The 22,776-nt window shown below is 39.0% G+C and overlaps 1 protein-coding gene across 3 annotated transcripts in view; it reads left to right on the forward strand.

The window, feature by feature from the left end:
- Positions 1–22,472, forward strand: part of LOC121726837 (P protein-like) — a 64,651-nt gene extending 42,179 nt beyond the window's left edge. For all 3 annotated transcript variants that reach the window (XM_042114408.1, XM_042114409.1, XM_042114407.1), the window contains exons 7-17: positions 5,918–6,169; positions 12,803–13,006; positions 13,715–13,830; positions 16,032–16,170; positions 16,625–16,760; positions 16,992–17,194; positions 17,863–17,956; positions 18,206–18,348; positions 18,922–19,032; positions 19,593–19,740; positions 22,060–22,472. In XM_042114408.1, coding sequence (XP_041970342.1) covers positions 5,918–6,169; positions 12,803–13,006; positions 13,715–13,830; positions 16,032–16,170; positions 16,625–16,760; positions 16,992–17,194; positions 17,863–17,956; positions 18,206–18,348; positions 18,922–19,032; positions 19,593–19,740; positions 22,060–22,238 — 1,725 coding nt within the window. In that variant the 3' untranslated portion in view covers positions 22,239–22,472. The remainder of the gene's footprint in view (positions 1–5,917; positions 6,170–12,802; positions 13,007–13,714; positions 13,831–16,031; positions 16,171–16,624; positions 16,761–16,991; positions 17,195–17,862; positions 17,957–18,205; positions 18,349–18,921; positions 19,033–19,592; positions 19,741–22,059) is intronic.
- The last annotated feature ends 304 nt before the right edge of the window (positions 22,473–22,776 follow it).

Genomic DNA, 22,776 nt, shown 5'->3' on the forward strand with positions numbered 1-22,776 from the left:
ATATATATTGTTATATTTGTAGGAACTTAAATTATATAACGGTGAAGGAGATCGTTTAGAATCATGCCCAAGATTTAGGGGGAAGGGGAGAAGGGGGGGGGAAGGGGAGGGGGGAGTAAACCCCGTTTATATATAAAAATCATTAATAAATTACACAAATTATAATCCTTAACGGAACGTCAAAGAAATGGGTAAAAATTTTGATGGCGACCTATACCAAAATAACACCCCTCTTTTTTGTCGAGGGTTAAAAAAACAACTGGCTTCAATTATGAGTCGACGGAGCTCCACTATGCGTGGCTCCTACTTCTGGGTGGTTCACAAAAAAAAATAACCACGATGGCTAAGGCGGGAGCTTCGCTGCGCTACGCTCCCGGCCGCCTTAGCCATCTAACCTAACCCAAAAAAGTCGTATTGGTCCGCAGCCCAACTCACGGGCCTCACCTGACTGCAACGATTTGTCGCCCAGCGGCCCGCCCCATTCGAATTCGCACGCACTTAACAATATGTAGTTTTCATTAAAACACGTATCAAAATATAAAATATAAAGCCTCAAATAGAATATCAGTAACCAATTATCATTAATAAAGCAGCTCACAAAAGTTTGCTCAAAGTGAACTTTTTAGTAGCTCGTAATAAATAACCTCACTTAGAAAAATTGAATCTATATTTAATATTGAAGCTGCCCGCTATGTATATTTCGGCCATTCTCAGGAGAGCAAAATTTAAGTGTCCGGGGGCTTGTATACTCTGTAATATTATCTTATTCAAGTATGCAATATTTTTAAACGGTAGATAGCATCCGTAACTAGCTACAAACTTAAACACATTCTTCTAATTTAAGTAATTCAGACTAAATTAATTTAGGTCGTGTTCAAAAATCATGTTTTTCTCATTACCGTGACGTGTCCCCACGCCAACTTGATCTCGAAACTTGCTTGTAATTTTTATAACATACATATTAACCATGATCTATTCATCGTTTTAAATGCTCATAAACATTGGTTATCGCATTGGAAAATATCGACTCAATAGGCCCAGTCTATAAATAGTTATCATGAAATAATCGCTTGTCCTATCAAAAGTTCTAATTACCGTAACGCATGCTGTTTTCGGGTGCCCACCCATAAATAACAGGATTTGGCACATTACAAGTGCACGGGTCACTTCTCCTTAGCGTGTTCCACGGCCCATCAGCGGTCCCACGTCGTTAATGTTAGTGTGCCGCCGATGAAGCACGAGAGTATCTACTTACCGTAGCTTTGATAACGAACTTTTCTAATTACCGTAATCTTATTTTGCTACTTGATTTTTAAATAAGATTGAATGTTGATCATGTCAATCTAGAAAGTAATTTAGGAATCTAATGAAGTAACATTAAAGTTAACGAAAACAAGTCCTTTGGGTCCATGGGAGAATGATGCTATGAGAGAGGCTCAAGAAAGAGATGACGACCTTCGACACATCATCACATGGAAGAAACGGGGTGACGTAAAGCCAATCTGGAGTGAGGTTGCACCCACTGGCGCTGTCACTAAGGCGTACTAGGCGCAATGGGACAGTCTGATTCTTCAAAACGGAATACTTTACCGGAAATGGGAGAAGACTAACGGCAGAGAGTTCCATCTTCAGATAGTTGTCCGAAGAACGAGAGTACCGGATGTTCTCCGTGAAACACACGATGGCGTATCAGGAGGTCATCTAGGTGTTAAGAGGACGTTAACAAAAGTGCGAGAACGATTCTACTGGTTGCATTGTCGAGATGATGTACAGGATTGGTGCCGCAAATGCACTACTTGCGCTGCAGTGAAGGGACCACAGACCCGGAGCCGTGGGAACAAATTGCAGTTGACGTAGCTGGGCCATTTCCCGTGACGGAATCGGGAAACAAGTATTTTATGGTCGTCATGGATTACTTCACCAAATGGCCCGAAGTGTTCATACCAAACCAAGAAGCTACAACAGTCGCTTCTAAATTAGTCGAAGAAGTGATATCTCGGTTTGGTGTGCCTCTGGAAATCCATTCTGATCAGGGCAGGAATTTCGAATCGCAGGTCTTCCAGGAAGTGTGCAGAATTTTGGGAATGCATAAAACGAGGACCACCGCGTACCATCCACAGTCTGATGGAATGGTTGAGAGATTTAACCAGACCCTTGAGAGGCATTTGGCGAAATTGGTAGATGACAAACAAAAGGACTGGGACAAGTATATACCGCTCTTCCTTCTGTCGTACCGTACCGCCGAGCATGAGAGCTTAAAAGCTACCCCGGCGTATGTCAATTACGGTAGAGAGCTGCAAGTACCAGTAGACCTCTTGACAGGAGGGTCACCGGAGGAACCGAAGACCGTACAAGAATATGTCTGCGATTTAAGGGAAAATATGCGCTATATACACGCCATGGTTCGGGAAAATGGGTTACAGTCAAGTGAGAACATGAAGACCAGATACGATCGGAAATCGAACACGAGCGGCTTCGAAGAAGGGTCACTGGTGTGGCTGCATAACCCAACTTGCCGAAAAGGCAAATCTCCAAAGTTGCAGACCAAGTGGGACGGCCCATACAAAGTGGTTACCCGATTGAATGATGTGACTTACAGGATTCAAAAGCAACCAAGAGGGACATTCGAAGTGGTACACATAGTCCGTCTGGCGCGTTACTATGGCAGTAACAATGATGCTCGGGACGAGCATCTCTAAGAGGGGAGTAGTGTTACGGTACATGGTATAAGGACACGTGGTGCCATCTAGCGACAAACCAGCGAAACTTACCGAGGGAGCACTGGCAACATAAATCCCCTACTCAATACTAGATGGCATGAGGTGCGCACTTGCGCACCTCACCTTGGACCTTTCTAGAAGGTTCGAGTATGTAAGTACATATGTTTGTTTACGTGTTTACCGTTTATTTGTTTGCGTGTTTACGTGTTTAGTTGTTTACTTTTATTGTGGTACATGCTCGAGCCTCCTAGAAATTTCCTACGGTTGTTTACTTGTTTACGTGAATCGGGAACTTTCTGGAATTCGTCTCGCCATATAAAAAGCCGCAGGCAGGCCCGGCGAGTCAGTTCGATCTGAGCGATCTTCGAGGCGATAACAAGTGATCAATAGTGAGTGAACCAGTGAAACCTGCGACTTGGCTACGACCTAGGACAGTGATAGTACTTAGTGATTGGACCTAGTGATTAGTATTTGGACTTAGTGCTAAGTGTTGTGACCTAGTGTTTAGTGCAGTGTTAATAAAGTCTTCAAGAGAGTCACCAGGTCTTTCTCTCCAAATCCTCGAACCCTAGCACGTAACAGTATAAATTAAGGTGTACAGTTCGACAAGGTGGATTAACATCTCCTCGTCTGTTCAACCTTTACGTAAATAAGCTGATCGAGGAGCTGAGCAGCACTAATGTCGGTTGTTCCATTGACGGAGTAATGCTGAACAACATTAGTTATGCTGATGACATGGTGTTGCTCAGTCCCTCGATCAGTGGCCTCAGAAAACTGCTAGGCAAGTGTGAAGCGTATGTTGAGGCCCAAGGAAGTTATACCTGAGTATAACTCTAAGAAAAGTGAACTTCTTGTTTTTCAGCCCCGTGAACACAAAGTTAGCACAATACCACCCGTGTTTCTAAATGAAGTTCCACTTGCTATAGTCAATAAATTCAAATACCTGGGTCATTAGGTAACTGACACGCTTGCTGACGAAATAGACATTGAGAGGGAGCGAAGGGCGTTGGCCGTACGTGGGAACATGATAGCTCGTAAATTTGCAAGATGCTCTACAGAGGTGAAAGTGACTTTATTTAAAGCTTACTGTCAGTCCTTTTACACATGCAATCTATGGGTGAGCTACACCCAGCGTGCGATAAATGCTCTTCGTGTTCAGCACAATAATATCTTTAGAATGCTGTTAGGACATCCGAGGTACTGTAGTGCCTCAGGTATGTTTGCCGAAATGCGCACTGATGGCTGTAACGCCATACTAAGGAAACGAGTGGCGTCATTGATGCAGCGTGTCAGAAGTAGTCATAACAGCATTCGTATATATTATGTCTATGATTCTAAGCATAAACCTATAATGCTATATATTATGTCTATGATTCTAAGGGTACCTGACAGTTTTGATGGTTTGATAAGGCATTGGATAGAGGTGCATGTTAGATAGAGATTAAGTTTCATTAATAGTTTCAATGCCTTACCATTCATAATAAATAATTTTATACTATAAGAATTGTAATGTAATGTACTAACATAATTTAAATTTTAATTGTACTTTCTACTAACACTATGGATTTCCTGTGATCCGAAATAAATGGTTATTATTATTATTATTAGAATTTACAAAGTTTCATAGCCCTTTGGGGGTAGAATTGATAAAAAAACTTTCTTAGCGGATGCCTACGTCATAACATCTACCTGCATGCCAAATTTTAGCCCAATCCGTCCAGTGGTTTGGGCTGTGCATTGATACATCACTATGTCAGTTAGTCCCTTTGTGATATATATAATATTTAGATATCTATATGCTGAGTATTCATAAAATTATTTCCATTTTTTTTGGATGGGAATGACCAGAGAAGAAATTGGAGAAAAGAAGGCTTGTTCCTTGGAAACGTCGAAAAAATTGAAAAAAATCGAGAAATAAGTGTTCATAAATAGAGATGAACTTGTAAAATTACGAGAAAACAAAAATAGAGCTGTAAAAGCTGTTCACGAGCTACAGTTGAGTTGCTATTCTGTCGAAAGAGATTTAGAATATAATTATTTTTAGGTTCATCGTACCTGGATCTTAATAAATATCTACCGATTAAAACAATGTTTGTTGTTATTTTCTCATTTTTCAGATTTTATTTGAAAGTGTCTATTTTTTACTATTGGCAGGTTATGGTTGTATAGGACATCGTTAATTCTACCCCTTTTGTGACAATTATACATGTCCAACTTATTATTCAGTGTTTTTCTATGATGTTTTAGATATAATTATAATGCTTTCTAATTACCGTTACATAAAATTTTACATTTGTCTAATTACCGTCACCATAAAAAATTTAAGTCTTAATATCTAAAAAACGTTAATTAACTGTACCACGCCAAATTTATTATTGTATTCGTATCTTTCATTACTTTCATATTTTAATGAGTTTAAGTCAAATTAGCGAAGAAAAAAAATGGTAACGGTAATTAGGCAAATAATGCCAAACCTGAGAATGGCCGATTTACAGTCGCTCACTTAGTAATACAGTCGCTCGGATAGACTTTTAATATCTGAAATAGGTTAATCGCAATCCACATTTTGTAAGCTCGTTCTGGATTTTATTATAAATCAATATTAGTCGTTAGTTTAGTTTATTTTTCGCTTAGTCAAATTAATACCGCTCATGTTATTAAAACAGTATGTTCATCATGAGTCGCGAAGTAATTTTTTTTTCGCTCGTTTTATTATTTCCCCTTAAAAATTCCCTCTTGATGGCAAGTGAACCGTCGATCATCAATGAACACCGCAAAAGCAAAACCTTCTTTTATTAGATTTAGTGTAGTCGAGATGCGTTTGGTAAATTCGAGGGCATAGTTCAAAATCAAAACTTTATGGGACCTAACCTACTTAACTTTTGTGGTGCGCAGGGGAAACCCTTTATGGGTGCCCCGGGTTGGGGGTGTGCCTCAGTTAAGCTGAAGCACTCCGGGGGTATGTGGGACTGCCGGTGAGAAGCGCCGGGCCAACCTAACTTAACCTAACACATTTTGTTTCCGAACTTCGTTGCTATCCGATGTATATTATATTCTTCTAAGGTCGTTGCCTAAGAAACTCGAATAAAACTTTAGATCTTGCCTATCTTTTCTTACTTTAAACGCAACGAATCACACCAAATCAATACCAAAGCATGACGACACTTCCAAGATAATAAAACCTTTTAAATATACAGATATCGGAACGGAAATCGCTGCTTCTACACGACGACGAGTTGGACTTCAACACTGGTGAGCAGAGGAGTCTTCGGCTAAACCTCAAACCCATAACCAATGGTACCGGGAGCTTCGTCCTACGGATGCAGTCTACGTCTAGCCAGGCTGCTCCCATAACCCTGAGTTATACCGTCAGCCCCATAGATCCGACCACTGGGGTCATATACTCCTGTGTACTGCTGTGCGGACTGTACGTGCTTATTATATTTGAGGTATGATATTTAAGCTTTTCTTAATTTTGTTGTAAGTCGTGGTTGTCAAGGAACAGACAGACGGACGGACATAACGACAATAAAACATTACACAGCGAATAAGTTAATACAAGCCACTGCCTATCTTTCACTGACAGAGAAAGACAACGATCCTTTGGAGGTGATTGAATTTTGAAAATTGATTGATTGGTAGTGCGACTCGCAAGCATGTTCATTATAATACCAGGATTAATGGTTTTTGCAGCACCTACTACAGAAACTGAAAATTGTATGAGGTTAGCGTTAGACATTTTTGCATACTTTTTAAACACATTTAATGCGGCGAAGCAGTTGTTAAAGCCTCGTCAAAAAACATTTTCCTTGACTCTACTAAAATATTTTCAAAACTTTTTGGAAGCCTATAACTTATATTGTTTTTATAACGGTCCACTTCTGACTTTTGTCACTAGCAAACAAAATGGGAAAGTAACACAAATACAACAGCTGATAGGGGCAAGCTAACTGGCATAGGTTGATAAGACTTGCTCCACTTTGGCAACCGCCAACCAGGTTTTCGTAATCAGAAGAGGAAATTTTTTCACTCGCCTAGAAATTAGAATATTAAAGTCGATATAAGCCCGGCCCCTAGATGAGCAATTTTATTGCCAATGTCACGCTTCAATTTTATTGAACAGTTTATTTGACAATTAGATTGAAGGCGCGCTATGTTCAATATAAAGCCTAGACGGTCAAAAATATTACGCATTACGTGGTATTGACAGTAAAATCGCTCGTATAGGCGGCCGGTTTACACCACACTTTTTCAGAGCCCGGTCTTCAGGGTAGGCGAAGTAATTAAGGGAGCCTTACTCCATAAATCTTTTTACACTATCCTAAATAAGGGTCCCTAAATACAGTGTATTGTAACACGTTACTCCTTTAAGGCCTGCCTAAGTCCTAAATGTTGAGTTCCTTATTATTTGTTATATTAGGTAATGATTAGTTTCTTTTATACAATGCAGTTTCATTACATTAAACCAACGTGTTAAACTATTTGTCTTATAATATTGACTCTATTATCGTAAATAGTGTGGAAAATTTATAGTATATCTCGCCATATAATTATACCGTATAATCTAGATCTTAATACTAACTCATAAGGTTCATTTTACGTCGTTCGTCTAAAACAGTCGACGGAACGATAGACACGTGTACATTCTGTTTCATAATTACGATTTACGAATAAATAATAATATACCACAACATTATCATTTATCATGCACCAACTACGCGAGGAGATGAAGAATTTGCTCTACAATTTTTCAATTTCTTCAATGCAAGCCAAATTATAGTATGCTCTTATTGCAGTCCGTGATGAACCAGGAAAGCACTGCAATTTGGTGCAATAGTTCTTGGCTCCCGACTTCGAAAGTCCTAAGTTTGATTCCTGCGTTAGAAGTACGAAAATAATGATGTTTTCATATTTGGGTAGGGTTGTCGTTAATCAAGTAATCGCTTAAGCCTTAATGATCTAGTCGTGTTAGTTATCCTTTCTACTAGCAATCGAAAGTACAGACTACAGTAGCTCCACCATGAGTTGCTCTTGCTATCGAAAAAGTATACGATTTTACCGTACTCGATAGCGAGCAAACGTGCGTCGATATAGTTTTCAATAAAAACCGTACCATGAATCATATAAACTCGCTAACAACGACACGATTGTTTATGTAGTTTTCGTGTGTTTATATAGTACAAAAATCGTAATGTAGCTAACTTCATAATTGATTTGCTCTCTCTTTCTAGCTCGAGTGAAAGACAAAGATGGCATATGGCCTTAAAAACCCTACCAATTTAAAACAGCGACTTGTTATTAGTAAATGTAAGCAACAAATATATTTGTAAACTTGTATGCATTATAGAAGGAGGAGAAGAGAGATTGCATAGTGTATGATACGTAGTATCTCTTAGTAGTCTGTGAAATTGTAAAATTTTCCATACTAAAAATTTACGTGAGGTGAATAGTAAAGCAAAATGCGTTTTAGACGTCTTTTTGGCGATGTTTTACAGCTAAATTACAGATCGGGAAATACAGAAGTTTTGTGTAATTAGAAAGTGTATCTTGAAATATATTGTCGTGAACGATATTTTTGGTGATCTTTATTCAGTTATCAGAAAATATATTTTTAAATCGCGTAAGATGTATATTTTAGGATGGGTTTTTTTTTTGGTTTAGCTAATCCGTTTATAATGAATCTTTGCATACATGTTTCTTTATTTTTTATCTTGTTGATCGCGAACCATTTGCGATAAACAGTATTGCAAAATAGAAGTTTTATCATCAAACTCTTTAGTGCCTACTGTAAATCAAACTCCACTAGTAAATGTAGTAAAGCATTTGCTCATAAAATTTAACAGGCGTAAATTAGTTACAGAATGCGTCGTTGTCAACTCGAGATATGTACAACGGAGCGCGGCGTTGCCGTTCCGCGCACACGGCACAAGCAGTGCGTGCTCTTCTTTTGATTAGTCTCACTTTGACAATTTACCGGCTTTAAGTTTTAACAGTTTGCACTTTTCGATTTTGAAAAAAGTGAAAAATAATATTATGATCATGTGATCATCAGATGCATTTACAACAGTCTATTATTTATCGGACATTGTAATGTAAATTGTTACGTAAATGTATAGCATACAGAATAGTTTAACACAGAGACTTCAAACAATTATTTTTTACTGTTACACTATTATACCTACATAACTATAGGATGTTTAAAAAATGTTTGCCATACATGGAGATAATATGCCATAGCTTCAGGGAAGGTTCAGTATTGTTAAAGGAAGCCGTAAAATTTTAAAAAAATACTTTTAATGAACTTTTTAGGGTTCTGTAGTCAACAAGGAACCCTTATAATTTCGGTCTGTCCGTCTGTCTGTCTGTCTGTCCGCAGTCTTGCTCAAAGACTATAGGACTTACAAAGCTGTAATTTGGCATTAAGACCGAGCTCCCTTTTTTTGCTGTGTTTTCTAATAAGTATTACGATCCTGGAAGACGATGAAACACAAATGAAATTGAGATTTATTTAATGATTGTATATTTATCTGATACTTGCCTAACGGAAAACACGATTCACTTATTTTGACTCTATAGTTTCATTTTTCGAAATTATGAATTTTTCTGGGTTTTTCAACAAATATCTGTTACACTTATTGAGTTACTATCATTCAATAACTTGCACTACTACAATCACACACTATATAAAAGATTAACTAAAGGAAATATTAGAATTGTATTTAATTTTTAAGTAATCAATAATCATCAAAAACATTTTTGGGACTAGCGAAATTTACTTTCGTGCTATAATGCGCCGGACCGTTGTTACGCGATATTGTTCACTATTAGCTACAGCGCAAAATACATTTCATCATCATTTAATATACCTTCATGTGTATACGCATCAGACAATGCATTGATTTTCAAATTGTTTTTATTCAATTTGAAAATCAATGCATTCAATTTTTATTTTTGTAATCCTGTAGGATCCAAGGTAGGATAGTTGAAATTGATGCAACCGAAGGACAAAATTTAGAAGAGTCATTACATCAGATTAATGATAACACGGATTCAAATGTCCAGTAAGAAATATTATTATTATCTTTTAACGTAAATATTAATTATTGATTATATTAAAAACATCACATCCTAGATATCCGAGAAAAATACCTATTAGGGACCCACAGTATATAACAGAGACTGTTACAAGAAAAAATGAAAAAAAAGTCAGAAAAAAGAAAATTAGTCCCCCACCATTCAAGCCAACAAGCCCCATTGCCCAAAAGGAAAAAAAAAATAACTTAATAATTCTCAAATTTACTCGAATACAAAAATTCCTGTCCTGTCCAATATCCGGAAGTCCAATATTTTGGAGCAACCCCAGATGGCACTGTAGATGACGACACTATAGTAGAAATAAAGTGCCCAAAATGTTGTTACAATGTTGGTGTAGAAAAAGCCATAAATGATAAACAATTAACGTTTTATAAAAAAAACCAAAGGCGGGTTACAAATAAATAAAAACCACGCATGGTTCTACCAAATACAGGGCCAGCTTCATGTAACCAGAAGCAAAAAATGCATTTTTGGTATATGGTCTTCCAAAAACATTCCAGTTAAAACGGAAATAATCTATCGTGATGAGGAATTCTTGGAAACAAAAATGGAGAAAAAGCTGAAAGACTTCAATATGGATTGCACTTCTATATGGTTTTTATTTTTTTGTAATAAATAAAAACCACGCATGGTTCTACCAAATAAAGGGCCAACTTCATGTAACCAGAAGCAAAAAATGCATTTTTGGTATATAGTCTGGCAAAAACTTTCTAGTTAAAACGGAAATAATCCATCGTGATGAGGAATTCTGGGAAACAAAAATGTAGAAAAAGCTGAAAGACTTCTATATCAGTGGCAAAAAATGAAACATTCATCTCCGCGTCTTCTCCCCTGAAACCTCCCCCACTCCAAATATCATGAAAATCGTTTGAGCCGTATTCGAGATACATATAATACGGGACATACATAAAATACGGGTTAAAAGGGGATAAAATAAAAAAGTATTCTATGTACATATTTATTTTATTTAATTAATTCGAAAAAAAAAACAAGTAGTCTCTGTTTATTATTACTCTGCCCACCTCTGCAAAATAAATTGCTAAATGCTAGATCTAGCGGAAATATTATGTAACTTACCGTAGCTTGGCAACCTACATTGATTCATAAACAGATGGCGCTCCGCGTCAAACGTCCAAGGTCATTTGCTTAGATATTCGTCTTAAATACTATACTTAGCTTTAAACTCATGGTAGAGCTACAGGGTGATATCTACAGCCCAGCTACAAAGTAAAAAAGTTTGGCTTCAAGAAAACCTCTCATCGTCACTAAAATTGAGCGAGCAAAGCATTTCATTGTTATTTTAAGCTCTTTGCTAACATACCTACATAACATAATTTTATGTACTATCAGAGAATTTGAAATTGATTTCTAGTCAGTTGACGGACCTACGTCATTTGGTCGGCTTATAATTTATGTCAATTCAATGTTAGTACCTTGTGATCGGTCTAATGCAGTGATTCCCAAAGTGGTCCAGGTAGTCTCGCATGGGGTCCCCACGCGAGACTAGACGGGGGTCTACGTTGGCCCTGACAAAAAATGGGGGTCCAAAATTGTAGGTTCCATGTAAATTAATTTGGTTAGCAGTGAAGAACTTTTGTGTAATATGTAGGCAGGCTTGATTTCTCTTATTAGAAAGCATAGGTCAGGGATGGTGAACCCTGCCTTATCAATGTGCCACTTTTCTGTATAATAGCCTAACTTGGTACTTTTGTAGAATTATCACTGTAATAATTTTGTGATCAGTAGCATGCTCAAAATTTTATGTCGTGCGCCATTGGTTCGCCATTCCTGGTATAGGCGGATGGCGAATAATTTTGAAGAATAATTTAAAGAAAATCCCGAGCTGTGAAACGAAACCAAAATTGATTTACATCTGTGTGTAAAAATATGTTTACGTGTACACTTTAGTACACCTTGAGGCGGGACTTCAAATGAACCAATCGAAGACGAAGATCATGTCTATTTGACAGTATCTTACGTTTCGCACCATATACCTCCATACCAACATACCTCCACCTTACGTAAGGTGGAGGTATAGATGGACATGAGATACACTATGTCGACGAGAACGTTTACTTAGGCCAAATTACATCTTTCAAGAACAGGCAAGATAAAGAAGTAGACCAACGTATTGAAAAAGTATGGAAAAGCTTTTGGTCTATGAAAGATCTTATGAAAGGGAACCTTCCACTTTTCCTAAAACGTAAGCTCGTGGACACGTGTGTCTTGCCTATTCTGACCTACGGCGCCCAATCATGGTCTTTGACAGTTTCACAGAAGTTCCGACTCGGAGTCTGCCAACGAGCTATGGAAAATAAAAAGGATCGACCGCGTCCGAAATACCACTCTGCGTTCCCAACGAAGCTCATTGATGTAGGCAGAAAGGCAGCTAGCCTAAAGTGGAGCTGTGCAGGGCACGTCTCCCGTATGCACCCGGACAGGTGGGCGCGTTTAATTTCGGAGTGGCTACCGAGTACCGACTGGTCAGCGTAATAGAGGCCGACCCAAAAAAGGTGGCGCGACGAATTGGATGCGTTCGAAAAAGAGTGGCCAGTAACATCACAAGATCGCCAATTATGGAATAAAAGAGGGGATGCCTTTGCCCAGCAGTGGGACACAGTGGGCCAATAATAATAATAACGTGTACACTTACACATGCACAAGCATCTTTCTAAGAGATAAAATCGTCAACGTGTCGATAAGTGCCGACTGGACTGTCAAATAGATAAAAAGGGTTCTGCCGTCTTGTATCACACGTCTCTTTTTACAACGCAGTGTTACTGATAGTGACATCTCGCTTGCTCAGGCTTTTGTTTGTGTGTCTAATGAGTTTGAGTTTTGACCTAACGCAACCAACATTACTTAGATCCGCCATCTGCCTAGGAATTAACTTCTCTGATGGTACAATCATATTATATTAAAACATTAAAGTTACATTTCCTTTAAATAAACACGCAAGTACCCATGTCTTTGCCCGTCAATTCCAGATAATAAACCGCACGATGGCTGCAGTGATAGTGTCCACCACCTCCCTGGCGATTCTAGCCATGATGGGGGAGAGGCCGTCCCTCCCCGAGCTGGTCTCCTGGCTCGACGTGGAAACCCTGCTGCTGCTGTTCAGCATGATGATCCTGGTTGCCATCATGGCGGAAACCGGAATGTTCGATTTTCTGGCAGTATTTACCTTTGAGGTAGGTGATGGTGAACTGTTGATGGTGAGGTGTGTTTACAAGGCAATGAGTCTGCTGATCTGCTCGTTGAGCAATGTAGGTTAACGCTACAGCAATTTTAGTCTAGCCTATAGTTTTATTGTTTATCTTTTCAAAGTATTTTGACTGCTGACTGTAGTTTATCTTTCAGTAGCTTTATGATTCACGTCAAAGCTCAAAGCTAATTAATAGATAAACTCAAGTTAAGAAATCTCAGAAACTTGCACAGTCCACTAGGCTAGCATAGCAATAACCAGTCACGGGACTTAAAATCCGGTTCGGGAATTATGTCTAATACAAGTGATGTAGGCTATGGAATATATGGAATGTAAATTCTTCGCCTAGTGGATTCACTGGGCCACCGCATACCGGTTCTCTGATAATCCAATAAGAACATATTTTAAACTTAGAATTTCTAGTAAAAATAAGTGTATTGAGTTATCTGACGTTTCTATGTATAAAGTAACCAAATTAAAAGCCCTCAGCATCGTCGCACGGAAAGTTTATAAAAGATACCCGGATAAAAACTATGTCCTTTCTTTGGCCAAACTATTCCAAACCAATTTTTATCAAAATCATTCCATCATCGGCTTGACAGACAGATAGACTTGACACAGCTTCTTTTTACTTTTTTCCTTTGATTTTAGCAGAACGATTGAGGTATTGACTGGAACATTCCGGACATTCCAGGTGACGAAAGGCAAGTTATGGCCGCTGATCACACTGCTGTGTGCCATCACGGCGCTGCTGTCCACCTTCCTCGACAACGTCACCACCGTCCTGCTCATGACGCCTGTTACCATCAGGTGAGGAGAATGTGGTTAGGATAGATGACCCTTGCATCTCTAGCTGTACTAAAATGTACAGCTAGAGATGCAAGGGAAAGTCTTAAAGAGACAAAATTTCTCCTCCTCAACAATATTTAATGGCATAGACTTAAGAGGCCGGGTGCCATCGAAATTCTTATACATACGTAATACCAGAATCATTTTCTCATACGAAAATATTTAACATGCTTGAGTTATTTTTCAGCTTAAAATAGTAATTACCTAGGTTCCTGCACAAAAATTTACTACAAAATATTTAAACACTAAAAAATATATAAATAAATAGTAAATTTACTTACTACAAAATATATAAATATTAAAAAATATTTTTTAGAGTTTAAATATTTTGTGGTAAATTTTTGTGCAGGAACCTAGGTAATTACTATTTTAAGTTGAAAAATAACTCAAACATGTTAAATATTTTCGTATAAGAAAATGATTTTGGTATTACGTATGTATGAGAATTTCGATGGCACCCGACCCCTTAATTAGCACTTAGGACAAAGCCCGAACTACAACTAGGTAGAGCTAGAATAGGCATGTTAAAAGGCTATTCAGATTTCAATATGAATTATTCATTTGATTCTATAGGGAATCATGATGACGCGAGTAAAATACCTCAGTGAAATTAACTAGGTAAAACTAGAAAGAAAAAACCTTTCGAGAAACTGAAACTTTGTAACTCCAGTCTCTATATTTACACACTATATTATTCTAGTGTCTAGACTCTAGTACGTCATTAGATGTTATTAGTTAGTTATAAGCCAGTATCGCTTTGACCTTGTCGCGCCCGACCCAACCCCTTGTGTGACCTACTTCATAATTTATTATCTGTTATGTGTTTAAACTTTAAACCCTATTATGACTGATTTTGCGTTAAGTTAAGGTGCACGGTGCTCCCTCACCGGGAGTATTCACGTGTAATGTAACATTATACAGGGTGTAATAAAAATAAGTGATAATACTTTAGGGTGTGTACGTGTCCCTTGTAGAGAGTTCACTGTGAAAGTAGCAGCACTGAAAGACCAAAATGGGGAAACTCGTGAGTCGTGACGCTCGGGCTCTTGCCCATACAAAAGTGAAAAATTTTCGTTTTTCAGCGCTGCTACTTTCACAGTGAACTCTCTACAAGGAACACGTACACACCCTTATCAAGTTATTACTTACCAAGTTTTATCACTTATTTTTGTTACACACTGTATAGATTCGTTTTTGAGCATTACATTACAAAAATACCTACCTGACCGACGAGCATTCACGTGTAATGTAACATTAAAGATTCGACTTTGAGCATTCCATTACAATACTACCTCCCTCACTAACGCGTAATAAAAGATTCGCGTGTAATGTAACATTCGACTTTGAGCATTCTCGACTGTTGACTTGAACTTGTTGACTGTTGACTCGAATGCTCGACTCTGTAACGTCACATTAGAAGAGCACCTTTAAGTTACACAATGTCAGACAATACTGCTCTAGATTATTAGCTATGTCTAAAATGCTACGGGTGGTCAAACATGACTCAAAACAAAGCTAAAGGATCAAGAAAATAATCCCGAGATACTTAAAAACATTGCTTCATACTTTGCGTGTAAATCTAGCATTAAAATACTTAAATAAGTCACGAAACCAACACGTGTTGTTGCAGCCACGTTTTACCCAACTGATATAAAGGGTATGTAATTTGTATTTTGATATTGATTATTTGAACTATACAAGGCAAAGCTAATATTTTATCATTTTATAATTGAAAAAAAAAATCGACTTGAATATCCAACTTTGAAGGCGCATAACAAAAAAATTACAAATGCTAACAAGCTGAAATTTTGGGAACACTTATTTTTTACTGTGATTTCTTTATTTTATTAACAAAATTCGCTAATCTTTGACCTTGTCATCATCCCTATTACCCCCGCTTAGGTTATGTCTTCAAGAAGGCCACAACCCATATTTTCCAATTTTTAGATAGCTCTAGCTTTTACCCTCATGATAATAATGTGGAGAGGGATATTTTAAATTTTAAGGGGATGAGGGGTAGGTATAAGAACGACAGAGCCGTCAATTTTGAATTTTGCATTAGGTTTATATATTTCAAATTTTCGTTTTTAGGGATTTAGGGGTAGAACCACAGAACCGTCGACTTACAATTTTGCATTTTATCGACGCATTTATTTTTTTAGGCTATGCGAGGTGATGGATTTGAACCCGGTGCCGATCCTGATGTCGATGGTGCTGTTCAGCAACATCGGCGGTACCGCCACGCCCGTGGGAGACCCGCCCAACGTCATCATCGCATCCAACAGGATCGTCGTGCAATCAGTAGGATACTTGCCAATAACAGGGACTTAAGCTGTACATCCATCGTGTCGGAATCGGAGCGTACGGTGCGGACGGAGCGTCGTCATTTATAATAATTTGTCAGACGCAGAAATGACGTTCCAGTACACGTACCTACCATAGAAATCAATACATAGCAACAAATCCGGCCGCTGCGTACGCTTTGATTCCGATCCTGTGGACGCGCACCTTTACCTGGAATCCTGAAAGATTTTACTAGCAGAGAACTTGAAAGAATTTTGTGTTATTCCGGATTAAGCGCCCACGCCCACCCCACGCCAAGCCCATCCATTACCTACTTAATAATATTTGGTAGTGAGATCGATCCGTAAAGAAGTCCCAGTTTTAACATTATTAATTAAAAACAATCAAACAACATTTAAAATTAAGATAAAAGAAGTGTACCAACTTTCCAATTACCTTACCTACTTTCCAGGGCATAAACTTCGCGAACTTCACGATGCACATGACATTCGGCATTCTGCTGGTGTGCGTGCAGACGTACTTCCAGCTGCGGTACATATACCGGGACACCAACAAGCTGCGCCTTAACGACCCACGAGAGGTCCAAGGTGAGTTTTACTACCTACAGGCTACAGCCGATGAGATTTAAAATATTTTTTAGGAATTTCATAATTTTTAAAACGGCAACGACGGTGCATCTGGATTCAGGGTGTAGTCAAACCAAACTGTAAACGGTACTGTCATAACCATTTCTAAAATCCAGTAAAAACACCTTAATTAATGATCTGAAGCTAACAGTAACTTATCATTAATTAATAATAATGTCTGCCTATTACCAGATCTACGTCAGCAAATAGCAGTATGGCGTCGCGCGATCGAGTCCCTGCCGCTCCTGAGTCGGGACCAGCAGATCGTGCGGGAGCGGCTGGAGCGGAAGATGCACAAGCTGACCGCCCAGCTTAACGTCACCATCAAGCAGAGCAAGAACAGGGTGTGCCCCAAGGACACCTTCCAGACCACACTCGATCAGCTCAAGGATAAGGTACAGAGAAGTCGGTTCATAGGCAGATGGTGGACCAACGTAAATTGGTCCGATCATTCCACGACAATTCCATATTATGACACCACCGGTGGTGTCATAATATGGAATCTCTAGTCCATATGACACCAGTCGCCACCGACTATTAGTGATGTTACATAGTTTATAATTTATATATTTTATCTGTCACTCAAATGGTCATCATGAAATCACTAGGGTGGTGTCATATGGACTAGAGATTCCATATGACACCACGTCCGGCGGTGTGTGGGTGGTGTCGTTTTGGTGGTGTCAGGTGGAAGGAACGAATTGGTCGCGTTGTGTCAAACCCATCCGACAAATCACAGCTAACTATATGCAGCTAACATTGGATTGACGTAATCCGAACAAACGTCGTAGGCCTATCAACGCCTATAAATCAATTTATTCGATGGTACGAGAAAATTCTTACGATTATTCAGTCACTTATCCAGTTACTTCCTATAAGTACTTACCTCTCGTTAATTTATTTGGGAGTTTGTTCTGACTGCAAGGTATGTTGGCTACAAAACTGAAGACTACTTTGAAAGCTTGTCACAACTTCCATGATGTAGATCTCATCAGAATGCATCCAGATACACTTGAGTTAGGCTCTGATATCTGCGATGACTTAAGTATTTATATTTTTCCAGTACAAAATCCGAGACAAGTACCTCCTGCTGAAAGCTGTATTCGCCATTACCTTCGTGGTGGCGGTGTTTTTCCTTCATTCCATACCTGAATTGAGTAAGTGAAATATTTATGTAAACAAGATGTTACCTCTTACTTTGTTGCGCCAAATTCTTTTACCGCGCAGGAACCTTACTTTTTTCATGATGAAAACTATACTGAGAAATTTTCTGGGCCATTAAAATTTTCCTTTCAAGCACTTCATCTATTTAAACGTCAAGAGGTCGTTACCTCGACAGACAGACATGTTCACGTTGGATTTTGCCTTTTGCATGATACCCTTTACTTATTAAAACTTGTTTTCAGACCGCGTATCCCTGGGCTGGACGGCGCTGCTGGGCGCCATCTTGCTGCTGACGCTGGCCGACCGCGAGGATCTGGAGCCGATACTGCACCACGTCGAGTGGTCTACGCTGCTGTTTTTCGCAGCGCTCTTTGTGCTTATGGAGGTATTATATACATAGAATACAATGAAATTGACGAGACATTCAAGTAAGCGCCTAACCCAACCCTTAGGAATGTCACATTGATGAGACGCTTGTGTTAGGTTAGCGGCTAACCCTGCCTTAATCCTTCGATCATGGATTCTGGGAAATCTATTGTTATTCAGTATTCTATTGTATCTCGCTCACCGGTGAGCTTATGGGGCTTGATGGGTTAAAGAATATCATATTGACTGAACGGTTAGGTGAGGTTAGCCGCTAACCGAACCTCAAAGTACGACGAAACGTTCAGGCAAAGACCAAAGTTATGTTCGCAATTAGCATTGCTAACCTTATATCCATTCATCCATTGAAGACGTAGGTACAGGGCCGGTTTTAGCACTAGCAGGGCCCTGGGCGAAATTTTCTGGCGCCCAGGGTGCTGGTAGTTGTTCTGGCGCCTTTTTGTTAGCTTTCAGCGCCCCTTTTTTATCCGGAGCCTTGGGCGGTCGCCTAGCGTCGCCTAACGCCGCTACAACATAAATGATTTAGTTGTTATCTAAGTCCTAACACTATAACAGTGTGTTTGTTTATTTTTAGGCGCTATCTAAGTTGGGACTTATAGCCTTTATCGGTGGCATCACCGAGTCGCTCATCTTACAAGTGGACGAAAAAGGACGATTGGCAGTAGCCATCCTGCTTCTATTGTGGGTAAGATCTTTTGGTGTTCGCATGTTTTGCAGGACTTGCGTTGGCTTTCAGGACATGAATCATGATCAGCCATCTTTTCAGCCACTTTCTTGATAATCTTCTTGCTTTTCAAATTTACATAAGGTCTTCAAATTAATTTAATAATTTTGGCAGCGACGTAATCAATCCATAACGTGGCTTTAGGATTTGACATAACTCGTCGCTGTCTAAGGCCGACCACATCTTGCAGTCGAAACTGACTGCAAAATGCATTGCAGCACGACGATCTGCAGTTTTTATACTAAATTCATATCCGCAATATACGGATCGCTCGAGCAGTTCTTCTTCTTATCGGCACAAATTTCAACGCGGCCGCTCTATAGCAGTCGGTCCCGACTGTAACTTGCGGTCTGTCTATGGCCATTGGCCAGTCTAAAGTGAATTTAAATATTAAATAAGTTCCTTATGACACTAAAGTGTGATAGCCGATAGGATCTAACTTCGCTATCGAAATTTTCATGTCATGTCTTACAAGTAGACCAAGTTAAGATAGATCTCAAGTTCTTAACACCCATGTGCAGGTGTCGGGCATCAGCTCGGCGTTCGTGGACAACATTCCGCTGACGACGATGATGGTGCGCGTGGTCATCGCGCTCGGCTCCAACCCTGCGCTCAACCTGCCCATGACGCCGTTGATATGGGCGCTGTCATTTGGCGCTTGTTTAGGAGGTGAGCTATATATTACATAGAGAGGTTTTTACGGTAGAACATATCTTGACAAAAAATCCGTCAGTTTATCTCCTAAATCTGTCAGTGTTTCTGTTCTTTCGCATCGATGCAACTCATTTGGCGAGTACGGAAGGTATCGGTTGTCTAAATGTTCAGACATTTCTGAGTTTATAACAGGAGGTGAGTGAAGCGGCCCGCTTAAAAAATGGAAGAAATTCAGGCACGTTTCGTTAGATGGTGGTTTGTAAAAATTTGGCTAGTTCCTATACCTCAGTGGACTTGTTCTGATGATTCTGTCTTTTTTATCCATCACGGCACAAATTCAAATAAGTTCATAGCCTCATACTTAGTCCATGGAAAAAAATATAATTGGCTCTTAACCGATTCAGTGCGGATGACACGAGAGCCGTGTCATACGTGTTTTTAACGCGTGGCGTATGACACGTGAGCCGTGTCATTTAAAAAACGCTTGTATCTCCCCCAAATTACACTTTAGAAGGTTCTACTCTGAACAAAAACATCTTAATTTTCCACGTAGAACAAGCCTATAGGCTTCGCCTCTGAATATTCTGTGGATTGAAAAAAAGTAGGGGCCGTCAACCTTTTTTTAAAAGGTGCATTCATTGAGGATTACACGGCAGCCGCGTCTTATGGGTTTTTAACGTGTGGCGTGTGACACGTGAGCCGTGTCATTTAGAAAACGATTGTATCTTCCTCAAATTACACTTTAGAAGGTTCTACTTCGAACAAAACCGTCTTAATTTTCCACGTAAAACAAGGCTATGGCTTTGTTTCTGAATATTCTGTGAATTGAAAAAATTAGGGGTTGTCTTCTTTTTTCGCCCGGCCGTACGCCCGCCGGACCCCCGCCAGAACGCACTCTGTTCTTACATTTTATTGTGGACCCCGCATGCTATCAGAATTCTGACGTGTCAAAATGTATTTTTTCTTATCAGAAATTCGGATAATGTGCGGCCGGGCTTTTTAGTAGTAAACTTTTAAGAAAATAAAGAAGTCATATTGGGAGCCCATATTATTCTATATTATTTTAGACTTTCAAGTTCTCGCAATTTTTTTAAACGATAATGTTGAAAAATACTTGCGTTGTCATCATCAAAGTATTACTAATCCACTAACGATTTTTGTTTTAATCTAAGTTGTTTCTTTCGAAAATATTTCTAATGTTAGCAACTCGAGGCGCCACCTAGCGACGACTCGTGTAAACGAGGAACAAGTTGGAACTTCCCCCACCAGTTTACCCTATAAAATAACGGGAATAGACCGGCGCCAGCCATTATCATTCTAATTTTAGTGACTTAATATTAAAGTGCAACTCTGTTCTACCTTGATTATAATTTGTGTGTTCTCTTAAATTATAGTATTAAATTATTATTTGAATATTATTTAAATAAACAGTGTTTGAAGTTATAGTGGTTATAATTATTTAAAACTAACTAGCTGTTTCCACAAACTTTCTTATCCATAGGAATAAAACTGCCCCTGTCCCTGCGGTTAAAAGTAGTCTTGTCCCTATAAGCTTTATTACTGGAACCCAATTATCGTGCTTATAAAATTTATCGAAAATCGATATAATATTATATCGAGAAAACTTAGTTTTGATGTATGGAATTGGCTATTTCATATATTTTTTTTTCCTCATGGTTCCCATCATTAGACCACCACTTTTGTGAACATGGTACCAGCTCGGAACCGGATTAATCGGAACAAATACCCCATACAACAAAAGAAAAATTTTAAAAGTCGGTTCGTAAACAGCGGAGTAATCGTTGAAAACATATAAAAAAATATCCACAGCCGAACGTATAACCTCCTCCTTTTTGGAAGTCTGTTAAAAAACTTAACAACGAACTTCTTTAAATAACGTATAATTTGCATCGGAAACCCAGATCTATTTAATATACTCATTTTTCTTACTTTGAAACCTAGAAAAGGTTTGCAACGCCTGAATAAAAAAAATCGCTTACCTGCCATTTTCAGGTTAAAACTGAAGTTTTACTATCTACTCGAAATCAACTCAAAACAACGTAACCTTCCGTCAACATCAATGGTTTGAGTTCAATTAAATAAGTTAAGTTAATAAACACGTAAAAACCAACAAAAACAATAAACCTTTTTAACGTGGCGGGTGACACGGTAGCCGTGTCATCTACTTCTATGGCGTATGACACGGCTCACGTGTCACGAGAAAATTGTATGCCGCCACGACTGAAAGTCTTCAAAAATGTGCGCCGCATTGAATCGGTTAATTCTTATACCTCAACAGACTTGTTTTGATGATTCTTTATCCCTCACCACCAGGTAACGGCACGCTGATCGGCGCGAGCGCGAACGTGGTGTGTGCTGGCGTGGCGGAGCAGCACGGCTACCGGATCTCCTTCGTGCAGTTCTTCCGCGTCGGCTTCCCGGTCATGATAGGCCATCTGTTCGTCGCATCAGGTTACTTGCTGTTCTGTCACTGCCTGTTCGAATGGCACTAGGTTTTGTAAAAGTTGCGTTTTGTGATAAACTCTAATTGTGGTATCAGAGACTTTAACATAATGATTATTTGACGATTTCTGCTAAACTGTAACAGAAAATGTATGGAGCTAATGTCCAATTCTTCACAAAATTGAAGTAATCATAAAATCTCTCTGAGTGCAGCCTTAACACATGTTTGGATCTGAACCATAAAGTTAATATACCTAGCGGAATAGAGCAACAATCTCGAGCTGTCAAACGAAACCAAAATTGGTTTTCATCTGTGTGAAAAACATGTGTACTTATACACTTACACAAGCATGATTGAACATGAATTCTATGAGATCAAATTGTCAACGTTCAACACGTGCCGACTGGACGTCAAAAAAAAGAGTACTGCTGTAATGTATCACACGTCTCTTTTTACCACGCAGTGTTACTGATAGTGACATCTCTCTTGCTCAGGCCTTTGTTTCTCTATTCCGCTAGGTATATTAACTTTATGATCTGAACATAATTAGTGCCGTCTGGTGGCAGAAGGTATCAAAATATTTTTAT

The sequence above is a fragment of the Aricia agestis genome, chromosome 5 (genome assembly GCF_905147365.1).
Source record: "Aricia agestis chromosome 5, ilAriAges1.1, whole genome shotgun sequence".
In the NCBI taxonomy this organism is placed as follows: domain Eukaryota; kingdom Metazoa; phylum Arthropoda; class Insecta; order Lepidoptera; family Lycaenidae; genus Aricia; species Aricia agestis.